This window comes from Melospiza melodia, chromosome 3 (assembly GCF_035770615.1).
Source record: "Melospiza melodia melodia isolate bMelMel2 chromosome 3, bMelMel2.pri, whole genome shotgun sequence".
Classification (NCBI taxonomy): domain Eukaryota; kingdom Metazoa; phylum Chordata; class Aves; order Passeriformes; family Passerellidae; genus Melospiza; species Melospiza melodia.
In genome coordinates, this window is record NC_086196.1 from 46,661,675 (window position 1) to 46,682,130 (window position 20,456).

Sequence of the window (20,456 nt, forward strand, 5' to 3'; positions counted from 1 at the left end):
TCCTTCTTACTGCTTTCTTGTCCTCAGCTCTGTATCCGAGAAATTCTACAAAGCTGTAAAAAATTTACTGTTAGATTGAGGGGTGCTGACAGAATAAAAAGAACACTAAAAATTCAGTGTAAGCTCATACAAAGAGGAGGATTTTTTTTTCATTAAGCTTGATCCAGCAGTATTGTCACAGGGGGAGTGACCCAAATTTTACCAGGACAGTCTGCTTAAGCACTGGCACACATATGTCTGGTGACTTCAGTTGTGGGGGCTTTGACTAAGACACAGGAAAGACAGACTGCATTTCAGTCTGGGGAGATGTTCTCTGGAAATTGCACGTTAGCATTTTTAGCATCAGTATTTTTCATATTACCAATACCTGAAGTATGCCCAACTCCAAACCACCTTACTTTTTAGAATTTTCCTTCTTTTCTTTAGGACAAGATTCCAGAGCTTGTCTGAGATGTCTATACGTGTTTCTGTTTTGCTTAGTAGCATCATTTGATGTTGCTGTTTGTACTTACCATTAAGCATTTAACATTTTAAAAACAATCCTGAAAGCATAAGAGAAGGGTTTATTTTCTGAGCATGTTATGATGATTTTGACATCTGTAGCAGAAATAATATCCAGCAGAGAGAAGAAAGATGGAATTCTACAATTGCTTTTCACTCTGAGCTTATTTTCATCTTACATTTTTAATGGTGCTTCAGATGAATGCACACAAATTCATTTTAGGGGGAACATCATCCTCTCCCTTTTGGTAACAAGCTGCCAAAAACCTACTGGATATTATTATTAAATATGCAGAAAGATGAGATAGGAAGGTTTGCTTCAATGGAACAAATGGATAGACTGGCTCTACCAAAACAGCAGCTCACAGAGAAAAGAGGCGACAGGAAATGAGCTCAGCTCTAAGATGCTGTTCTAGTAGCTAGTGAGGAAAAGATCAGAAAAGGAAAAATTGCTGAAAAAAAACAAGGCAGAAGGTGAAGGATGAGATCTGATCCATCTACAGTCTCACCTTCTGAGCACCAGCAAATGCATGGTAGTAACAGGAAACATAAGTCATAATGGCTCTTTCATCAGGTCTGGCAGTGTTTACTACATCTGTGTGGAGAGAAGAGGGTTAACTGCTCAGAAATTCTCACAAGGTACTTTCATCTGATTATGCTAATGGTGCCACCTCAGTGCTGTAAGGATTCCAAATAAATACACAATTATTCAGGTTGCATCTGTTTACTGATATGAGTGCAAAGCCACCGAAGCTTTAGGAATCAGCAAACACAAAAGATACAACTCTCCCTGAAATGGCAAAACATCTGAAGGCTGAGACTGTACAGAAGGATATTGCTACCTTCTGGTTTGTGGAAACTTCCCAGCAGATGGCATGGCTGGCAGATCTGCTGGGTTCAGCTTCACTGCCACTCCAAAGCAACTTCATCTGAATCACTGCAATTACTGCAGAGCTAAATGCAGCCATTGACAGTCACAAACCAGAACTGCACTCAGTGTGTATCAGCACAGGGTCCCTGTGCCTGACAGGGTACTGGCATATACTGGGAACCTGTACAACTCCTGCAGGCCAGAAATACATTTTGTGCTAAGAAAAGCTGGACAGTAGCAGCTCTGCAATCCCTGTGCCAGCCCATCTTTTTTGTTAATAGCATAAATCACAGGAGGGTTTGGCTTGGCTGGCTAATAGCTTTGTCCCTACCATGGCAGGAGAGTGGAAATATAAAGTGGGTGCAATCAAGGTATGCATCCATGGGTAAAAATAGACCTTTTCAATACTCAACAGAGAAGGCAGAAAAAGGTGTTTTTACAGCAGTTATGGCTGAGTAATGGATGATTCCAGTGCAACCTGCATAGATTCCTGTCAATGAAAGGAGTGGGAAGATACTGACTTGAAAAGGCCCTGGAATGAGTGAAAATTTCTAATGTTAACAGTGAGATTTCTAAGTTCAGGATCAATATATTTACTGATTTTGCATCAACTTTATGTAGCTGTGCACAAAATTTCGCAAAGTTTCCATAGAGAGCACAGTGGAAATAAAGATGGCAAAAAAGTGACCATGAATACTTAAAGGGTATCAGAAAGAATGTAAGTTCATTACCACCTCCCCTGGCAAGAGGAGAACAGTAAGATAAGGAATAGAATGTGCAGCAAATTTGGTAAGGAAACAAAAGGTTTCTTATATTGATTATGAAGAGAAGAGGAAAAAAACTTAGAAAGCTGTTCAGTGGCAAGGGGCAGCACTTCTCTGTTTATTCCTTGCACAGTACTTCAGAACAAAATAATTAAGTGGTGTTGCTGAAAGGGGAATTGCATTTCAAAAGATGAGAACAATTTGTTTTAAAGCATGAAAGTGAAACTACTCTTCAATGAGGAGATTACAGCCTGGATTTTCCAAATCATCCTGTCTAACTTTCCAAATGAAGACTTCAAGAGGAGCAGGTGTAGTCAGTTTGAGTGCTCTGGATGATTCCCATCTTATCACTGCTTTACTGAGAAGCCACCATAGCTCCGTCTCCATTCTTGGGGAAGAAAGCATTGAACTAATTTAGGCAAATTCCAGTAGCTTGGCAGCATTTTTCAGCCCCGAGTATGAAGTTTGATTATCTTGAAGAAATTCAGGAAATTCTCAAGATAATTGGAGACACATGAATTATTTGTTAAAAGTATCACTGCAATAAGTTTACAACTAAAATGAACCAAAAAAATGCTTTCCTTAACCTAGCTCTTTTTCAGAGGTGAGCCATGTGTTAGCATATTTTGAAGGCTTTCAAAGTACTTCTACTATTTCTATTTTTGGCCTCTTGCTTAAATGTTTAGAAAACTGAATATGCTTTAAGTTGCTAACAGTTATATTTCCTTTTATTAAATATGAATTATTAAAAGCAAGGATTAACTTTTGATCCTGCATTCTACCTCAACACAGTGGGACCATGTGCTGAGGTTAGGATCCAAATCACTATAATAAATGCAACCATTAACAAACAATAAATAATAAAGCAAAAAGTGAGTGAAATTATCCAATGCATGCCAGAAAGAAAAGAAAATATATTTTTGAAAATGAAGCAGGTTGCTACATTATGATTCATATGGAAGGAATACTGAAAATCTGTTAGGGAAAAAAAAACCCAACAAAAAAAGAAATTTTACTGTGTCCTGCTTACAAACAACACAAACTTCAGTAAGGTATAACTCTCACCTTCTGCATCCAACATCTTTGGGATATCCAAATGCTTTTCAGCAATTTCCATGGCAAGGTTGATATTCCCTATGGGGTCATCCTGCATTAGAGAAAAAAATACAATGAGTCAAAGATAGAAGTTTTTCTTTGAAGCAAGACTAGAGAAAGTACACTAAAACTTAGCTTCTATTTTTCCAAACTGTAAACTGGAGTCACAACTATTGTTCTTCAAAAAACAGTCTAGGTATATAAACTTTTGGTCCATCTGCTGCTATGTTTTCAAAAGAAAACTTTATTAAGCTGTTCTCTACAGCTAGAGCTCTGCTGGAAATGCATTCTGAAGGTGAACACAGATAACAGTGTACTCTCAGTTCTGAGCTAATTCTGAATGAAATACAGCAGCTATACAGACACTAAATGCCACTGGACCAGCAGGCTAAATGAGACTGTTCAACACAGAGTTAGCCCTGCCTGTTTTATATCCACAGTACATCACAGGGTTGTGACTTCCACTGAGTTCTCTGCTGGTTAGGTGCATGCATGCATGAGAAGAAGCAAGCACAGGCAGAATTGTTCTCCAGAAGGAGTGAAACTTGCCAGTTTGGGCTTGGAAATAAAAATCCGTAATGCCTCTATAAACAGAATTTTAGGGCTGTGGAAATTCAAACACTTCCTCTGGTTTTGAGATTTTGGTTTTTTAAGGAAAGAGAAAGCAAGCTGTGAGCACACTTCAGATAGAGAACACAGATTTTGTAAAAGAAAATTCAAAAATACAGTAAATCTAAGTGAGACCTATTGACTAGGTTAAAGCACTTTGCCCATGAATGAGTGATGATCACCTCCTATTTTTGTGCTCTGTACTAAGTGCATGAGCAAATAGTGCTCCACTGGTAAAGGATTGCTTTAAAATCATAGCAGCTTCTGAAGAATTGGAGATTTCCATCACCCATCCTTTTCAACAGAACTACAAGCCGCAGTAACTAAAAATCTCTGCTACAGCTAAAGAAATACCTCGTCTAACTTGGCATAGTCAAGGAGATCAGGCCTGTGTCTATGGATAAGGGCGTTGAAAGCAAGGCCATCTTTCCAGCTACACGAAACATATTGGTGAGAAAAGGAAAGGACAGCATGCAGGCGGTAAGAAACAAGAGACCAAGACAGCTGTTAAAGTAACCAAAATGAAGAGTCAATCAAACACAGCCAGGCCAGAAAAGCAAGATCTATTTTGGGATTTTTTTTTTTCTGCCTGTGCTTTATGTGCAACAGCTCAGCCTCAATTTGAAACCTGACCTGTTCTTATTTTGGAAACCTCTAAGAGGAAAATAGTAGCATTGAAGCAGACCTGCTTATGTTCTGTTCCCTTTTCTCAGCACTCATCTGTGGGATGGTTCTTCAGCACCACGTACCACTTTTCAAAGCACAGATTCAATCAAACTCACTTCTGTTCATGCCATGCATAATAAGCACATGTGCACAGAGACAGGTAGCTCAGTCATTCCATTACTCTGTTTATCTGTAGGAAAGGTTGCATATAGAATTGGAGAACAAGCTGGGTTTGATGGCTAATATTTTGCCCATTGGTTCAGATCTGAAGTTATCTTAACAGCTGCCTAAGTTTAAATCTTATGTGTTCAGTACTAAGTTAATTTAATTTTTAATTTTCATCACTGCGCATTTCAGGGACTCTGGCATAAATTGAACATATAAACATATAAAGCAGACTAAGTTTTAAAATAGTTTCAGTTCATTCATTTATCTATTCTTCACCAAGGACTTTCTAATAACAGTTGATTCCACTAGTAAACCAATTGGCAATGAAAGGGCATGGACAGTTGATATTTTACCACTCTCTCTCATCAATGCAAAGTTGCACACAAGACATTAAAACCATGATTAAGGTTTCTGATGCACTGGTGTTTACATGAGACTGGTGTTTAGATTCATTCCAGAGAGGAGAAAACAGCATGTCTGTGTTGAGAGCTAATGTGAAACAACAACATTCTACTTCTTTCTAGGTTTTTTTTCCCTTCAGTAATGATACCAAGAAATTCTGACATTACTGCTCATTCCTCATTTCTCCCTCTCAAACCAAAGTATCTTTTAGAAAACATGCATTTTGCCATAAGTAACAAACTGTAAGAAAATAGTTTTTAATCCTCACGAGGTACTACCTAAGGAGGTTAGTTTATGGGTTTTGCTTCCACTTGTCTGGAAGTACAGGTAGAAGAGTAGATCTGAAAATCAGTGAATACTTCCTGAATATGTAAGACTAGTAATTTACTGTGTATTCCTAGTTAGTAAGAGCGGTATTTTTTCTAAGGAATCTTAGGATCGATTGTCGTGTCATTGTTTACTGGTCTGCAATCTCCAGTTGTTTACACTAGAAAAAACAGGATGGACAATACTATCAGAGGTAAATGGATAATTCCAATGTATTTGATTTAACATCCATACTGGGCAATGTAAAGACTTCATCAACTGCCAGAATCTGAGGGCCAGATTATTTGCAATTAAATGCTGAAGTCATAGTAATGGGAAGGAAAGGACACAGGACAGTCAGGAGGTCCTCTCCCTTGTGTCATTGAGGTTTTTTGGGAAGGACTTTAGAAAGTCAGTCAGAATTAGTATGCACTCCTCAGCCTGTCTTTTAGAAAACATGCTAAGCAAACCAGAAGCCAGCCAAATCACTGCAGGACAGCATGCTGTAGCACCCAGGCTGATGACCTTATTTAGCTTGGAGTAGTCAATAAGATCAGGTCGGTGTCTGTGGATAAGTGCACATAATCCAAGGCCATCTTTCCAGCTTTACAGCAAAAAATAAAATGGAGAAAAAATTAGTTAATAAAGTCATGGCATTTTACAGTTTGATCCTTGCTCAAGGCTTAAATTAAAGCAGAAATTCTGTCAAATCCTGAACTTTCACCCTGTCAACTCTCTCTGAGCTGCTCTATTACTGTACTCCTTTATCTATAGTACATATGTTACTCAACAGTCCATACACACTTAAGGTATACTCCATAAACTCCATGTAGACTTCAAATACTTTCTAGGCAATGTACATTTTGTTCAACAGTCCCTGATGTCAATTGCTTAATTCATGCAGTGTTCTAGGACAGCTCAAGTACACATTCATCCATGAAAGTGCATCATCTCCCATTACACTCACAGCGTATTTGGGAAAAAATAAAAGAAGAGCAAACCTGCAATTACTTGAATTTGCTGAAGCAATTGGCTTTTCCTCTGTTATTTCTGAGAATTTTACTGGCACAACCAAGTGCTTAGAGAAGTAAGAAATCATCAATCAGCTCAGTTTATTTAAAACACTTCACACATATGACAGATTTGATCTGAGTTCTTACACTTCAGCCTGACTTCAGACCTGCTACCTTTTGTGGCAAGAACAGGAAATGAATGGAGCTACAAATAACATATTTTTGGAAAGATGATGAGAGGTTTCTTTCAGCCAGAAGCAATTATACTGAAAGATACTTTATGTAAAGACTTTAAGCAATCACAGGGACTGAGGGTTTGAGGTCTTGTCCTGTGAAGTAATTGTGTGAGCCTAAGCATGTTAACACTGTTAAAATCCCTACTCCTGAGATGTCTGGGTAGGTCCTTCAAATAATAGAACCATCTCAAAAAAAAAAAAAAAAAAATCAAGCAGAATATACCTACATTGTACAATATAAAATCATCTAGAATATAAAACCAAATCAAAGTGAGCACTGAAAATTTTCTTTTTATTTTTCCAAAAGGTGCAAAATAAAATGATCTGGATAGCCCACTGCAAAGTAGTACTGCAAGAGCCAATCCACACAAACATAAATCAAGGTAGTTCCACTCAAGATGTTTTCCCCATATCATGTATCAGACCAGTGTATGTACGTAAATACACTAAGATTCTGACACTGTAACTTACAGTATACCATCAATCCATAAAATGTTCTATAAAATATATCTTTGCATATTCTAGGAAAGTAACACAGAGAAAATTTCAGATCTCTGAGAGGCAGTACAGGGACTTTACATCAGACAAATTTTTCTTATCTTGTAACATATGTATGAACTGTATCTTCTCTGACACTAAATGTGCTTTAGGTACTACACATAAAGAATTAATTCAAATCACTAATATAGAGCTCTTGTTTTAAATACTAGAAGGCTCTCAGGGAAGGGAAGATCACCTGGTTAAAAACTGCACATGGTAAGTCATGTACTTTAATGAGGTAGGCCAGTGGCACAGATTTAGGAACTAGCCAAATCCCCCAAACCTGTATAGGGCCTGGAATTCCCATTCTAGCTCTTAATGAAAACAAAGAAACACAAGGCTGGAGCTTTCACCAAATTTTCCAACTTAGGTTATGAGCCCGATTCTGTAAACAAATGTGTTTACAGTGCTGCTGTTGTGCATTACTGAGTGCATTTTATGCTCCTTATAGCAATGCACATTGCAAACCATACAGACTGATTCATCACAATCATGAGATATTCACATGCTCAACACACTGGTCTTTTTGCCAGAAGAACTTCTCTGTGGCTCTCATTTGAAAGCCGTCATTTGCCACTATGCTACAGTACTCAGGAATTACTACAAAATACAAAGGACCTCTAAGATGTAACATGGTAATTCTGTATATAGCAGGATCTTTTTATTTTAAATAGTAACTCCAGAAGTCATAGTAAATAATGCTAAAGGCTAACCAAAATAATGCTCTGAAGATAGAGGAGGAAAATTTAAAAAAGGTCTAGGGAAGAGCAAAATTCTCTCATCAAATATATACCTGCACAACTGTGGGGAAAATTTGACATAACATTTTTGAGATTGCTTCTATCTCTTGAAATAATGGAAGATTACCTAAGATGGAAGTTCTGAATGTTCACATTTCTGTAAGGAGCCGTTTTCCTTTGACACCACAGCAGCAGCCCTTCTTTGGCAGAGGTCTCTGTAAAAGACACAAGGAAGTAAAAAAAAGGGAAAATAAGGAAGTAAAAAAAAGGGAAAATTTTAAAAGTGCTCAAGTAATTAATTTCCTGTCATCTTACATGTGGTTGGCCATCTGAAACTGAAAAGCATAAACCAACATTTAATCCTAAAAGTTGTTCCATATAAATGGACTACTGGCATTTCATTAAAATACAAAGATCAGTTAAGATTAGTCTCAGCCTGTACAGAATGTTCTAGGATGTCAGAAATTAAAGGAATTATATTTTTTTGGACAGTAGACTGTACCCTGGAGAAAAATACCCAGTAAAAATATAATGCAAATAGACATAAAAGATTGTGTTGGTGCCATGAAATGTACATGAAATATGCTTGTAGTCTCAGTTCATTTGCTTATGGGGAGGTTTAAGTGCCAAAAAACCACATTTATTTTCTGAACCCTATGGGCATCTGAGTGCATAAGTAAAGGTCAGAAATTATTAAATAAACAATTAGGCCCACATTTAATATCCCAATTATGTGTGCAGGATAACATGCAGGCAGAGCTTGAAGCAATTCTACTTTTGCCGAAAATTGAGATTAGTTTCTAGAATTCTAGACTTTCAAAGCATAGACTTGATTTAAAGAGTATTGTAACAACATGATTTTTGGAGCCAGTTAGTAAGTGAAAGTTAAGAAAAAAATCCTGAAACAGTGAGGGGAAAAAATTATAGATAGAAAGAAGAAGGATATAATCAGATCATATTTATTTGCAAAGAATGTGACAAATGGACAGTACTAAAAATGTATGTTGGAAACAGAGACAAACACAAAGGGTACAGCTCAGAAACACAGTCATATTTCTGTCTCTGTAGCTGAGAGACATGACCAGAACTTCTGCACTTAGAAAGCTGGCTCAAGGTCTCTGTCAAGATAAGGAGAGTAAATAATTTTCCTTCCAGAAATTCATTTTGTCACCAGGTAGAGAACTTACAGGATCATTTTCTGTGGAAAAATTATTTTTAAAACACTTCTCTCACTTAACTCATTTTAAAATGCCTTTAAATACATTTCTTAATTATTTAACATAATTGTATTGCTCTTACCTTCCACTGAAATATCCTGAATAGCAAAACGAAGGATGATAGTCCAGATCATACCCAGTGTCATTTTCACATTGCCATCCACGATTTCTAAGGTGAAAAATAGATATAGTAGTAGTATTTTAAATGTTTTTTTTTTCAATTTCATCTTATTTAATCACACATTTCTATAAATAATACATTGTAACTAATAAACTAATTCTACTTTTACTATAATTTTTTATGCACACAGAGTTCACCTGGGTTCATTTTTCAACAAACTCATGCTTGTGCTACTCTCTCAGTAGCTTGTGCTACTCTCTCAGTAGAACTGAAGGTTACTGAGGTCAAAGTCACTTCAGTCCTTCCATGCTGAAAGGTTTCTCTCAGGGTGGTTGTAACAGTTTTAAATCTCTACCTTTTAGGATGATGTGTTAGTGAGAACATGAAGGGAAATGTTGAAAGTTTGAACAGTATCAGTATTAACAGTTTTCAAATACAACAGAATCAAAAAACATTGGGGTCTTACCCCAATTTTTAAGAAATTACAGGACATGAACAGTATTCATTTTTAATAAAATGGTACTCAGAATTTCCCCTGTACTATTTATGTTTGAGAATTTACCTCTAGTGCCAGCCCAGACAAGACAAGAAGAGCAGCTCAAGAGACACTGAGATACACAGGTTCCTGCCAAGCTGCTCAGAACCACAGCCACAAGGCTGTAATGCCTCACAGCTCTGAAGCATACACACATTTAAGTATCTTTAATATAAATGTTGGGAGTTTTTTTTACCTCTGGGGTTTCAATTTGTTTCAAGACTGCTTGAGACTACCTATAACACAGGGAATGTGGGAATCTCTGCCACAAGCCAGGTCAGAATCCAATGCTCCCACGCTGTAATTAAGTGATACCGCTGAAATTTCTCAATGCCAAAATGTACTGCTAGATCACTTCAGTGTGCTGGTAATGTTAAATCATTCTCAAAAGTGAGTCAAGAGACTCAGAAAAGCATGGTGAGACTATAAGGAGGGTGCAGCATTGAGAAGGGAGGAGATGGCACTGCAGATTGACTTTCCAGTCACCTCACACCAAAGGAGCAGTGGAGCAGGGAAGGCACCAGCTGCTCCCCTACTTAAAAGTTACCTCCAGCCTTTCTCAAAAAGTAAGCAGCTGTGTCTGCCTGGGGCCCACTGGTGTTCTGGGCAAGGAGCAGGAGGAACTTGCAGCAGGAGGAATTTCCTCAATTTAACATCAAATTCCAATTGAGGTGCCAGCAGAAAATGCAGTCACTCTGCTACTTAAAATTGCCTGAATGCAGGGGCAACTTTTACAGAGCAAGAGCAGCTGCTGTCTCTGAGACTAGAGATACATGGTAAATTGCAGTAGGATGTGACACAAGCTGTCATTTGAACCTATGGAATTAACAAATATGATAGGAAATATGTAAGCCATCATTACCCTATACTTATTTTGTTAGTGTGATAATTCAAGTTATATATAAATGGCTAATTTGTCACTTTCCCTTTTAGATCCTGCACTAGTTTTCCAGATTTCTTACACTACGCTGCCTGCCTTCCATGCATCCTGCCTTATTGGCCCTGGAAGACCTCAAATCTTAAAACAAAACCCTTCCAGACAAAAAAAAAGACCAATTGGCAATTAGAGCAGGTAGCTACTTCTCTTTCTTCCCTCCTCCTGAGTGAAGTCAAGTCACTTCACAATTTTGATCAGCTGTCTGATATGTATATAGAGTAAAGACAAATTTTTCAAATGGAAAATAAATGTATTTAAATACTCAGGAGGCATTGTTGATTCTCAGGCAATCATTTAATAGATTTGCATAATCACCACATCGTTGTTTAGATTTACATATCTGTATGTACACACATACAGAATGAAAGAGCAAGAGAGGGAATTTTCTGTGTTGAGCCTCGGGAGGATTTTCAAGTGATTTTCCAGCTTTGGTTTCTCACAAAACTGCTTGCACGAAACAAAAAAGACTCCTATACAAGACAAGGAAGAAAAACAAAGTCGATAAAATATTGAAAAGTATCAGTGACAAAAAGGCATTGATTCATTCCTATAATTTTCCTCTAGAGGTCAAAAGAAGACTTCATTAATTTTTTCACACTGCCTGTTGGCTCTGGCTGGAATATAGCTCCTACCCCTCACATACACAAAGCTACAGCTTTCTGGGGATAAGGGCAGAAAAAAAGAGTAAATGAAGCAGAAACAATAAAAACTCTCTAGTGAAAAAGTAAAGCAAAGCAATTTCTCAAAGGCTTTAGTCCCATTTTTTTTATTCTGCTTTGGTTGCTTGTATTAATTTATTTTTTTATTCTAACCTTCTTGTAGCAGATGCACACATCACTTGGTCTTTAATATTTTTCCCATTTCCCAGAAAAGCAGTACAAAAGTATTTCCTAATACTATTAACAGGATACTTGTCTTTTGGGGTTCTCCATATCCAGTTGATTTCATTCAGGATGCAAGTGCCTTCCAAATGGAGTTACCACACTTTTTTAAAACTTAAGAGAAAATTCCTAAGTCCTGGACTTCAAACGGTTCATAAGGACCACTTTCACAGTTTTTAATTTTAGCTTCTTGACTCTGTAGTCTCATTTCATGACCAGTGGAGAGAGATATTCTTTGACACAACAGATCAGAGTAAATAAATTTGGCTCCTGTTCAGCATCACAATTAAAAGAGATCAGCTCTCTCCACTCCACAGACAGCCAAGAGAAGTCAGGCTCAGAACAATAATGATGATTTCAAAGAATATTCCTGGACCCTTAAAAATATTAATTTTATTTTTGTACTGATGTCCCACAGGAATCACTGTTTTGAGGCCCCATTTTAAATGCCAGTTGTTCCCCTTGGGCCTACGTGCTCTTCACCATTCAGTCTGTCAGATAATGGAACATGATCCTCAGCAGATATAGATACAAAACTTTCATGCTTTGGGAATTAAAAAGTATTCCAAGCATCCATGTAACTCAGAGAATGCCCAAACAGATGGGTGAGGGCAAGCCCACGAGCCCCATGCTCACCCACAGGGGCAGAGAGTTAAGGCATTGTAGACTTTGATAAGGAAACAAGCACCTGAATCACTGTGCTCTCCTCCTTTCTGGCATTCACTCCAACCTACTATTAATGACTGCCTGGTCAACAACACTGAAAAATGCAACAAAAGGAAAAAAAGAAGTGAAGTGTGTTTTAAAAACAGATCAGATTGCTGATCCAGTCTCCAGCAGAGCTACAGCAACAGTTGTCAGCCCAAGTGAGAGGGCAGGGCTGTGAAGTGTGGGAGCAGGAATGCAGTTCCAGGGGGCACAGGGACTCGTTAAACACCCCCTGGTGCCAGAGGTCCCACAATGTGAAACCATACCCAGTAATGTGTGATACTGCTTTGCTGCATCAGCACAATGCTGTGCTTTAGGTAACAAATTTAGAGAGAGGATGCAGTAAACTTTACAGGGCACTAAGCATGTCTGTGCCAGAGCTGGCCTTGTGCTCAGCCTCCTTAGAGTGGGAGGGAAGGCACGTGAATCCATCTGCTCCTGCCCACATGGATGTCATCTAATGTGGGCATCAGGCCACACTCAACATAGTGTCATGCCTTACCATGACAGGTTCCTCTCTGCTCCTAGGCTATCACAGTGGCTGGGAATTTTTCTCCCATGTTTCCATCAAAGAATTTAGGGGATTTTTAATGATAATTAATTTGATTTTGCTTTCAATGTATCCATTTTACAGATTGAGAATTCCAGAAACAGGGAATAGCTGAAACCATCACCTTAATCTCTTGGGTTACTAGGTATGGCCTGCTGTTACACACAGGAATAAATACTGGATGCATGGACAGTCAACTTGCAGCAACTGCCTGAAAAGCTGGAAGAGGTTACTGCCCTTTTTGCTGCCACCTTCCAAAGGGAATTATCACAGAGCACCTGAATCACACAGCATTTGAACCCATGGCAATTGCTGCTAAGAAGAACAGCAGGGCGAGTTTAAATGTTTTCAATGTCTGATCTGAGCTATGCCAGATGCTTTCCCTTCAGAAAGTGCTCAGGAGCTGTTCCCCAGCTTGAGTACCCTGGCAGTAGTGACCAGCAATAAACAGGGCAAAATAAGAGAGATGGGAGTGCAGAGAGCTGGCTGGCTCCTTTCAGGAGCAGATATGAGCTGATGTATCTTAGTTTAAATACTCCAGCCTTGTGCAAACACTGATCAGCAAGAACAACCACTCTGTCCCACAAGATATTCCTTTTGCTACACTCTGGTTTTGGTTAGGAAGCCTCAGAGTCTCCTGCCCAAGATGACAGAAACTACTTTTCACTTGCTCGATGCTCTGTAAGCTCAGCATTTCTTCACCCGCTATCAAACATGCATCTGTATTCTTAATTTTCATTTCCACACATAAATTGTCTCTTCAGTACCCTCTGCTGTCCATTCAATGCCATGTCACTCTCAGAACAGCCTTACTGCAAAGGTTTAATGTAGAAGCATATTTTTCCATCCCACTTCATTTAATTGAGCAAAGGGCACAGGTGCCCCAGCAGTCTGTGCAAGTGATGGAAGGAGCCAGGAACCTCTGAAATGCAGTAGAGCTCTTCTGAGATCTGAAGTGCCTGTGGGAATTGCCCATTTCTCCCCACTAATGATATATTCCCCAAAAAAGGTCTCTATTATGTGCCTAAAGACAGATGGTATGAATTTGGATTCAGGTGACCCACCCACTTCAGTCTCAAATAAAGCGTGGATTCAAACAAACTCTCTGCCCATGAAGCACATTTCTTGGGATTTTTGAGTTCTAGATCTAGAAACCAAACACATTTGGTGAACAACACTTGAGGAAACAAATGGGCTAGGTGAAACCATAGTAAAACCAATGAATGAACCAATGAACCATAGTAAAACCAATGATCTCTCCATTATTTCTACAGATACCCTTATCCCACATAATGAATCTCCTGTTCCATCCATAATTACAGTAAGCTCCCAGGGATTAAGGCTTGGAAGCCAGAATAAGGATGCATATAAGCCAGTAGGAATCTGGAAACAGGAAGAAGAGGCTCATAAATCAATCTAAAAAGGCCTAAAAATGTCAGTAGAATATAGGAGTGATTATCATCATAATGTGGTTACAATCAAAATTTTGCTCTAAGAACATGTTAGAGTGGGGGGGAAAAAAGCACAGAAAGCATATCCTTGAGGTTTTGGAATCAAAAATAGTTGAATATCATGCTAGTCACATCATTCTTGGTTTGGTAATGGCTATGGAAACCAGTATGCAAATACCTTCATGGAGCAACAAGTTCTACATAAACTTTGTAATTTTTAAACAATTAATTGAATCTCCTAGGGAGGCATAGGTTCACTTATAGTGAGAGTCTGTCTTCTTTAGCTCAGTTTACATCTATCAGAATCTAGCTAGCCAACCACATGTTGGTACTTAGCTACCTGAACAGCAGAACAATAAAAAAGCAATTACTTTTGTAAATAGCATCCCACTCGACTTTCTTCATATGTTCAATCTCTCCCCAGCTACCAGTTTCTTTTGATCACTCCCTTAACTCTACATCTGAATTTTAGAAACACAGCTGCAGAAAATCTCATAATAAAGTGAGAGTAGGTTCCAGCCACTCAGCAGTGATGTCAGCCTTTGTTTTGGCTGAATAATATCTCTTAAAGATGCCAGACTGTATAAGGCACACCCCAGAATCCAACCTGGTTTCTAAAGAAGTTCCTTACTTTTAATTATCTGTGGGAAAACCACAATGCCCTGTAAGAAAAAAAACCCCATTATCTGAACACCTACTGAACCACAGACAATTCAATTTAACCTTAGAGACAAACTAAGCTTAGTGTTGATTGATACCCCTGTCCCTCTCCAGGAGTCCAAAAACTTCCACCTCTTGTCCTTTCCCAGATACAGTCCCAGCAATCAGCATTAAGGGATGTTTGAGGCACCCACATGTAGAGAACATAATGTGGCCAAAGGTCTCCACCAGACTGCTCTGTAGTGTGACCTAAGTAAGATGCACTGTCAAGATCTGTCACATACCTTCTGCACCAATAGACACAAGTTTCACTCCTTTGCTGGCAATGTAATCCAGAGCTTTGTTGACATTAGCAATTTTATGGAAGCGCATCTTCCCTCTGTCTGGTTTCGGTAGCCTTTCCCCTGCAGAACAACAAATTTAATGTGATTATTCTTAAATACACCTTCCTACAGACATAAAAGTGATTAGAAATCAAGAGTGGATGTTCCCTAACATTACCTAAAATTCAGGAATTATTTTAATGGGTATTTTTCTGAAAAAATGCCAAAGAGGTTTGAATCAAACCCTGAAAAGAAGATTCAAATGTTGAAGCATCTGATTTTGATCTTTCTGATATAGCAGTAAAACCAGAGTAAAATTTTTGTTTGTCCTAAACAAAAATTCTATCTGGAAGATATGTGTAGTTTTTCCTACTCCACTTCTGGTTTATTGCTACTGTCTGTTACAGTAGTTGAATATTAAGAAGGCAGAATGTTCTCATAGCTCATCATCCTTATCTGCCAGACCGTAAAGAGAGGCTGGATTCTATCCAGCAGATCAGCCATAGCATCCTTGCACATCTAACCCAGAAGAATGGCTTTTAACAACCTCATCCAGTACAGCAGAGAGCTCATTTCAGGGCTAATGTGTTTGAACAAACTTATCTTTTCAAATGATCACAAAGAGTAATAATTTCAAAAGAGATTCTCCATTTCATGAGGAATGATCATTTGAAGAATTTCTTTCCACACTGAAATCTCCAGCAAAAATCTAAACTGTCTTGTGTATTTGTTGCTTGAGCTATTCCCATTAAGGGAATTCTGATCTTACCTTGAAGACTGCTCCACTGAATAATGCATAACAAAAGGGGCATAGTGAGTTTACATCAGTGAGCAAAAGTCCTTAGATGCTTCACTCTTTTGAAAAATGAGACCTTTTATTTGTGACTAAATATTGATCTAGGTGTGCTTTAGGCCCTCACTTTTGAAAGCATTGGTATGACCAATAAAGTCATTAAAAGCAAAGCAAAATGTTTATGCTAAAAGCAGAATAAAATGAATTTGTAACCTATGTGTAAAGGCTTTTTAAATGTTAGGGGCTAAGACAAGGTCCTCGATGTTTTTGCTTTGTCCAGCACCACTGTGATGTCAATGATACCCTGATACATTGCGACATCCTGGAACACAGGCACAAACCAGAAAATTCTGGAGACAAGCAAAAAGCAGAGCTTCTTTTCCCCTCCTTTTTGCTTTACGGTGTGTTTAATTTCTCATTTTTCAGTCTACTTAGAGTTTGTGTTCACTGTTTTGAATCGTTAGCAATTTTTGTTCCTTCAAGAGTGTTTCAGTTCATGTGCTGTAAATACACAGAACACTTTATTTTAGCTAACCTGAGATAACTTCCAAGAGGAGCATCAGTTTGAGGCCATTTCTGAAGTCTTCTTCAATGTTCTCAATCTGTGTGCCAGCTTTCCTGAGGTGGGAATTGCACCAGGCTGTAAACGTCTGTAATAGCAAATTAAAAAAAAATACTTATCAACAACTTATCAGTACTTATTTTCAAACAACTGCTAAGCCATCTGAGTAAATTCTGTATGTGAAATTTGGATGTCCAGCTCCCATTCACTCTATACATGTTGCCAAGTACAAAATTCTTACCCCAGATGTTCATGAAGATGCAAAGAATTTCTTGAATAGAAACAATTTTGTGCTAGATTCTGCTTGCAGATGCATCTTCAGACAGAAGTTCTACACATAAAGGCAAAACTTGGACAGAAATGCAGATACTTAAGTTTGCAGGGAAAAAATTACCACAAAAGCAACCATGGATATTTTTGTGTCCATAGCAAGTAACCAAGTCTGCTTTTACTTGCAGAGGTAAAAAGCAGAACTAATTCCGTGGCAGAGGTCATGTACATGTTACCTTTTGTATGAAAGAAGTCAAAACACGGGCTACTATAAAACTTAGTAGTTAAACTAGTCTGATTTTAAATAGCCATTACTTCTCTCAGCCTTCCGACAAATGGCCCTTGCTTTTCAGTGTCTGTTAAGATACATAAAGCAAGTTTGTATTTACTAGGTATTTTAGCAGGTATTTAGTTACATAACAAAGTCACTGTTACTAAACATTTTTAGTAAATTAGACTTCAGCTTCTTAAAATTATCAGATATTTGGAATTCCCCTTCTTTTGCTACATCAAATTTGCAGGTTTTAATTATTTGAATTAAATGTTTTTAAAAGAAACAAGATATATCCCAGTTGTAAATAAGAAATTCCCTTTAGCCTTCTTTATTCTTGACTGTTTTCTTTGGATTATTTAATTTCTGATCTCTCAGAAACAGAATAAGGAAGGCCAGTAGATTAAGACAAAGATCTCCCCTGGAACTGAATTCTACAAATTCCAGACAGATTTGATACCTTAATAAAACATGGACTGAACTTCGCCAAGTGGTCCAATCTTAAAAAAGCCACTTTTTGTTAAAGAATAACATTGTGACTATTGTTGGGCTTGACTCAGTTTCTGTGAAGAATTGATGGGCAGCTTACTGGGCTCTTTTCTCAGTGCTCCTACACTGACAAGGAACAACTTCCTTTTGTCATCTTCTCGTATTGAATCAAAAGGAAGCAAGAAGTGCTATGGATATGGCAGAGCTGTGCAGTGAAGCCCCTAACTCTAGGTACCCAGAAAAAAGAGGAGAGAGAAGGTAGGAGGTAGGAATGTGAGTTGTTCTGTGTGCACATAGGGATAAGTAAGGTTGCAGCTGAAGCATATCTGCAAACACATTTTAATAAAGGGATGTTTGCTCCCATTCAGGAAGGCAGAACACTCCGCATTTTAAGGTAAACAGCTTTACTGAGCTCATGAGAGACCTGAAACCAGAGCATCTCAATCCTCACAGCACAGATTGTAGGCACCTCCACCATCGGGGCATGACATGATGGAGTGTTAGGATGGCATTTCATTTGGATCATTATAGGGTTAGGATCCAGTTTACAAGACTAATTTTTCTGCCTCAAGCAGTATCTTGTTTTGGTGGTATGTATCTCAAAAGGCTTAGCACCACATTAAGTCATTTACAAACATTAAAAATTATTATGAGCTTCCTGGAAGGAATAATACTATGGAAATACAGAAAAAAAAAAGCACTCGAGGGTAAATGCACATGAACCTTGTATGGCAATTTGGCAATAAATATTAGAAACCTGAACCTTTAAATAAATTAGCATTTCATGAATTAGGCTTAAGTGATGGACATGTGCTTATTTGCAGATGCTATTGCAGTTTGTAGAACTGTTCCAAGCACACCATAATAAACTCAGAGAGGAAGTTGGAGAAAAACCTCAGCCATTTCCATCCCTTCTTTTAGATATTTATGGTAAATGTTCACCTTGTACCACTCAAGTAAATGAGTTTTCCTCATTTTTCATTTAATTATGAGTTTAATGGCAACAATCTCACTGGTTGAGAAGTCTTAAATATGAATCTGATGCCTACTGTGAAGAAGGTTACTTCTCAGTTTCTTAAGAAGAAAAGGACCTTGGCACTTCTTAGCTCATATACATACATATATATATACAAATTAACTTACTTGATGCTGCACTGATAGATACAAAACATAAGTTTTAAGCAGAGATCACAAAGTTTTCAAATAATTTAAATAATTACACTTGAAAATTGATATTTTTATGGCACTGAATTTCCTAAGAGACAAATGGTTTGCTAGTGTCATTCTTTCTATGCAGACAATAATCAGCCTATGTTGCTGTGATATAGACAAGGAAAAGATGCTGCTACTGCTGAGACAAACTGTTTTCAAGAAATAGTTTGATGACAGAGTGGTTTTCATTATCTGCTTTTCTATATTTGTAGGTTATTTAAGATTCTTTCCAGTTGTATTGCATTTGTAGTGTTTTGAAGGATAAATTTGGAATTACCACAAGGCCTCCATCAATGAGATAAGAAGTTCTGCTGAAGCACTCTGCTGTGATTGGAGTCTTTATTTAGACCATCTGTATCTAAATAGTTTTGATTACCTTCTATATCTAGAATAAGAGAGTTACATCTTTTATTTAAACTACAGTTTCTCAATTTTCTGTTTTTCCAGTGCCCCCGGCCATGCCTTGGTGCTGTCTGTCCCCTTCCAACAGTTGTCCTGTGCCTCATGGAAATGCTGCTGCACTTCACAGCAGACTCCTGGTGTGTGGCTTCTGAAGCCTGGTGCCTTCCAAACTAGCTTGTTTCTCCCTGGCCTAAACATGGTTATAGAGATGATTCTTAGGGAAGTGTTTCAGTGATGCAATTCATTAATGACTGCATGAAGGCTACTGCACAATTTAGCTTGCAGATTTCAACAGTTTCCTCAATCCACATTTTATTTAACCCTCATCCCTGTGATACCACTTGTTCTCACTGCTTTGGCTTTAACTAACAATTCTATTCATAGTTATTGAGCAACAATTCAAAGCACGTTCAAGTCCTAGAGATCAAGATACAGCCAGCATATAGTACCCTGGAAATTTGTAATCCATTGGGATTTAAAAGCTATTAAATGACTTAGACAAAGCAAATTCCTTTTTCTGCTGAGCTGTACAGAACATTTCAGAGTATCAGATTGCCCAGAGAAACAAAGCAGGACTTAAGGCACCAAGCTGAATACCAGGAAGAACACAAATAAATGTCTACAAAGCTACACATTTCTTTTTAGGATTTATTTACTCTCCATGGCTCGACAAACTGAAAAAATAAATAGATAAACTTTTCTCCTTTCAAAGTTTGTTTTACAAAAGAAAGTTTGCTAACGTTCTGAGAGGAGAGACCCTAGAAAAGAGGATGCAGGGAAGGAAGCTAAAGAACTTTCAGTCCCACAGGTGAATGTTCTCTTAATGCACCATTAATTGTCTACTGCTGTCACAGGTCTATTTTGGAAACAGTAACTCCAGGAAAGAGAATCCAGTTTATGTTCTATGCCCACTTAGCCTCCTTGTGAAGACTGCCAATAGCATATTCTCCACAATTCACAGATCTGTGATGGCAAAGTGTCTACCTATGGGAGAAAAACCCTTACCTGGTAATTTACTTGGGCCACTTAATTTCATAATTCTCTGACAAATAAAATTGCAGCAAAAGGGGCAGCAGCAAAAGGGGCAGCAAAAGGATTTATCCCCTAACTAACTATCAATCAATAATTAATGCCAAAAAAAGAATAGGGTATGCCCAATTTGT

General features: G+C 38.0%; 1 protein-coding gene across 1 annotated transcript in view; it reads right to left on the reverse strand.

Annotated features, from left to right (window-relative positions):
- The window catches only part of ACTN2 (actinin alpha 2), a 67,643-nt gene that overhangs the window by 27,952 nt on the left and 19,235 nt on the right, over positions 1-20,456 (reverse strand). The window contains exons 2-7 of the mRNA XM_063151594.1: positions 16,623-16,737; positions 15,256-15,375; positions 9,211-9,297; positions 8,039-8,126; positions 5,908-5,986; positions 3,202-3,283 (exon numbers count right to left, since the gene is read on the reverse strand). Coding sequence (XP_063007664.1) covers positions 3,202-3,283; positions 5,908-5,986; positions 8,039-8,126; positions 9,211-9,297; positions 15,256-15,375; positions 16,623-16,737 — 571 coding nt within the window. The remainder of the gene's footprint in view (positions 1-3,201; positions 3,284-5,907; positions 5,987-8,038; positions 8,127-9,210; positions 9,298-15,255; positions 15,376-16,622; positions 16,738-20,456) is intronic.